The sequence below is a fragment of the Morone saxatilis genome, unplaced genomic scaffold (assembly GCF_004916995.1).
Source record: "Morone saxatilis isolate NCDOM2014 unplaced genomic scaffold, NCSU_SB_2.0 Contig10, whole genome shotgun sequence".
In the NCBI taxonomy this organism is placed as follows: Eukaryota; Metazoa; Chordata; class Actinopteri; family Moronidae; genus Morone; species Morone saxatilis.
Genome location: NW_023339652.1, coordinates 2,446,146 through 2,450,241, shown reverse-complemented (window position 1 = coordinate 2,450,241; position 4,096 = coordinate 2,446,146). Strand labels below are relative to the sequence as shown.

Here is a 4,096-nt window from a genome sequence, read left to right as displayed (position 1 = left end):
GTGTGCGTGTGTGTGTGTACAGTAGTTTATGGGAATGGTTCTGACCAGAAGCCCTCGGCGGGTTCCCTGAGGACTCACTAATTGATGCTTCCTGGTTCTAGTTTTTTATGGTCTCCCTCCCCTGAGCCTCCAAAATGGCTGCGGTTCATTTAGTTAAGAGCAGAAAAAAAAACCTAATAAGAAACACTGTCAGCACAAATAAAAACCCTGAGGCACTTGAACTCCCGTATTAACACCCTTTTCTACCAATGAAGTGACATTAAGGTGGCACATATACTTTCAGTTAGTGCATTAGAAGCCTCAAGACTTAGAGTTTAATCGATTTGGTGGATGAATTGGCAACTATTTTGATGATGGGTGAATCGTTTAAGTTGATTTAAAGCAAAAAGGCAACCTGTTTGACGGCTCCAACTAGCTGTGGTATTGGCGATACGATGCATATCACGATACAGGGGGGTTACGATTCAATATATTTCCATTATCATTAATTAATTAAACCAGTGTAAAATACATAACAATCATTGTACCTGTGTGTCTTTTGGTTGGATTTCCTTTCCCTCCAGTTTTCCGTACAGGTTGCGTTTTTCCAAAATGTTCAGATTCCTTCACATCATCCTTCACTCTGTCTGTCTGTCTGTCTCTCTCTGTATCTGTCTGTCTGTCAGGCTGGGGCAGCCAGAGCTCCAAGGTCCAGATCCATCACAACACGTGGCTTCACTTCCCCGGCCACAACCTGAGATGGATCCTCACCTTCTCGCTGCTGTTCGTCCACGTGTGCGAGTTCGCCGAGGGCATCGTCTCCAACAAGTGAGACCTCAGGCTTCTTTTGTTTCTACCGTCTTCAGAAAAATTACACTATATATGGGTTTGGTCTCCACTTAGTTAATTAATTCTCCATATTAATTATATTTTTTTGTTTGCCTCTCGCTGTAGGATGATGGAGACCAACCACCTCCATCTCTTCATGCCAGCCTTCATGGGTTTCGTAGCAGCCACAACATCAGTGGTTTACTACCACAACATCGAGACGTCCAACTTCCCCAAGCTGCTGCTCGGTAAGACTCGACGCTGAGGGCACACCGGGCTGCCTCATTATCTTTCTTTACTCTAACTGTTCTCTGGCTCAGTACACTATTCAGTCAGCAGATTATAGAATTAGTGCCTGGTAAATTGCTAACCACTATCTAACTACTGTTTTTTATGATGTTGTATCTTGGTTTGGTGAGCCGAAGACAAATTTCCATCCCGGTGGACAATAAACATATACTCTATTTTATACTTTACCAGCCTTTAAAAGAGTACTCCACCAATTTAGCTGAATTAAAGCAACCAATCAGAGCTAAGAAAGATAGTTGATTGTTGAGTCTCGTTCCCAGGGCATCATATACAGACATAGACATAGACAAACCCAAAGAGTCTTTATATCTTTCTCCCCTGTGCATAGTTTTCTCATATGATCTCCAGAAGTGTGTGATTTATGACTCACAAACTAAACGATGGAGCAAAATATGACATAACAGGCGTTTCTCCATCAGCCATGACTCAGTTTTCAGAGCAGCTCCCAGTGTGAAGGGCACATGGTGGTGCATCGCCTTTGCTTGTGAATTCATCAGCGATGTCACAGTCAGGTTCAGTTCCTGTCTCTTGGCAGTGCTCGGTGTAAGAACAAAAACATTTGTGCTGCAGTGAAATGGTTAAGGCCTTTCCGATGGATAGAATATGAGCACACAGTGAAAATGTCATCAAATATGATAAAAAGTTATTTTTATAAAAGTTACCTACCGCAGCTTTAAGGGCAGATATTTTGCATTGTTGAAATGGAGGAAAACCAGTATTTTATGTATTTTAACATTCAAATGAGGTCACTTTATAGATATTTTTTATTCAGCACCATCATAAAGTAAAGATGCAGTAATGTCTCAGGCTGTAATATCATATTAAATCCATTTTTTAACCTCCACACAGTCCTGTTCATCTACTGGGTGCTGGCGTTCATCACAAAGTCCATCAAGCTGTGGAAGTTTGCAGAGTACCATGTTGGACCACAGCACCTGAGGTTCTGCATCACAGCGCTGTTAGTGTTGTTGTACGGACTGCTAATGGCTGTAGAGATCAACGTCATCAGAGTCAGGGTAAGTAATCACGTTTCATTCAACATCAGTAATTCAATCTAATGCATTTAATGCAGGAAGTAAGTGAAACAAACCCTTTTTGTAATAATTGTATTTAAATATTCTCATTAACTCTCAGTTAATTGTATCCCTTTTCTCTCCCTGTAGAAATATGTGTTCTTTGCCAACCCACAAAAGGTGAAACCACCAGAGGATTTACAGGATTTGGGAGTTCGCTTTCTGCAGCCGTTTGTCAACCTGCTGTCCAAGGTAGACACAAAAACATTTTGTTTTAAAAATTCAATCTGGATCGACTGAAAAACCAGTAAAAAGTTCAGATATTTAAACCACAAGTAACGTTAGAAAGTGTCTCAGTTCAAGCTTCACATCATCCGTCAGCCAGACTTAATGTTTAGGTCCCACAGTCAATATCAAATGTTACTAGAGCACTACTTGAACTCAGGAAGTGGTTCATTCCTAGGCAACATATTGGTGGATGAATCCTCTCATCATGGGAGCCCATAAGAGGCCCATAGAGCTGAAGAAGATTGGCAAGCTGCCCATCGCCATGAGAGCCCTCACCAACTACCTACGGCTCAAAGACGCCTACGAGGACCAGAGGGTGAGCAGATGGAGGCCAATATTCCAGCTTTATGCCTTTACTGTTAACATTCCCACTGTTGGCTGTAGCAGTAGTAATTTCACCCTCCATCAACCCTCTCTCCACACAGACGGCCGAGGATCCAGATCGCGCCCCATCGATCTGGCGCTCCATGTATCGAGCGTTCGGTCGGCCCATCCTGCTCAGCAGCACCTTCCGCTACCTGGCCGACCTGCTGGGCTTCGCCGGGCCGCTCTGCATCTCTGGCATCGTGAAGTACCTGAAGACTGATGATGAAGTTGCAACGCCAGACAAGATCAAGGTGGGTGCATTAAAAAGTTTAAACTGTTCAAACAGGTATTAGTAAATATGTCACAATATGGCCCTTTTTCTGTGAATTCAATTAATGAATAAGACCTATTTCTTATTACTTTTTATTTATATACCCAAGAAATAAATGGTACTTACTCATATTTGAGTTTTATTGAGCACCTTTATGCAACATTTTATTTAATAATTAATAAGACTTTACTTTGGTGGGCCTCAGCAACCCCTTCAGAGTGCATATTTTTCTCAAATGTGTGATTTATGACCCACAAACTAAACGATAGAGCAAAATATGACATACAGACGTTTCTCCATCAGCCCTGACTCTGAGGTTATCAGAGCAGCTCCCAGTGTGAAGGTCACATGGTGGTGCATCGCCTTTGCTTGTGACTTGCGATGTCAGTCAAGTTCAGTTCCTGTCTCTTGGCAGTGCTCGGTGCAGAAAACAAACATCCTTGCTGCAGTGAAATAGTTTAAGGCCTTTCCCGGTAGATAGAAGATGCTTATGGGAAAAAAATGAACACACAGTGACGACGAATCCAAGGCAGGAAGTAGTTATTGACATACATTAAATATAGCTGCTACATATGGCTACAGTATACGTAGTAGTATGGACGTCTCCTGACCCTGACAGCTGTGAGAAATAAAATTACTGCTCTGACTTGAAAACTGGTACAGAAATCGATCCAGTGTCATAAGAGAGTCACAGACCGCGACTGAGACGTCATTCATTCCCCTTTAGAGAAATCACTTTGGAAATTTAAACCCGTTTTTCGGGGCATGGCTGAAGTCTGCTTAGTGTTTACGTAGGATAATTTTATTAACTGTTAAGTGCAAATTGGTGCGACGTCGTCCACACAAACCGTGTTCCCTGCCTGTCACTGATGGTGGGTGGTCCAGCCAACCAATGAATGACTCACTCCCAGTGTGTCACCAAGGCGTTGGTCGCAGTCATCGTGTCGCCACCAGTGTGTGTGTGTGTGTAAGTGTGTGAACGACGCTGTATCTTTAACGTGACCGTGTTTAACCCTAAAACCAAGTCTGAACCTTCAAACAG

At 42.7% G+C, this 4,096-nt stretch overlaps 1 protein-coding gene across 10 annotated transcripts in view; it reads left to right on the top strand.

Annotated features, from left to right (window-relative positions):
• abcc9 (ATP-binding cassette, sub-family C (CFTR/MRP), member 9) overlaps positions 1-4,096 on the top strand; it is a 61,510-nt gene that overhangs the window by 5,968 nt on the left and 51,446 nt on the right. For 7 of the 10 annotated variants that reach the window (XR_004797286.1, XR_004797285.1, XR_004797289.1 and 4 more), the window contains 6 exons: positions 666-807; positions 931-1,055; positions 1,966-2,132; positions 2,280-2,381; positions 2,593-2,733; positions 2,843-3,034. Coding sequence is in view for 4 of the 10 variants with exons in the window: in XM_035676347.1 (XP_035532240.1) it covers positions 666-807; positions 931-1,055; positions 1,966-2,132; positions 2,280-2,381; positions 2,593-2,733; positions 2,843-3,034 (869 nt within the window). In the remaining 6 variants the exon portion in view is untranslated. The remainder of the gene's footprint in view (positions 1-665; positions 808-930; positions 1,056-1,965; positions 2,133-2,279; positions 2,382-2,592; positions 2,734-2,842; positions 3,035-4,096) is intronic. The other 3 variants (XR_004797292.1, XR_004797287.1, XM_035676356.1) reach the window with 1 other exon arrangement.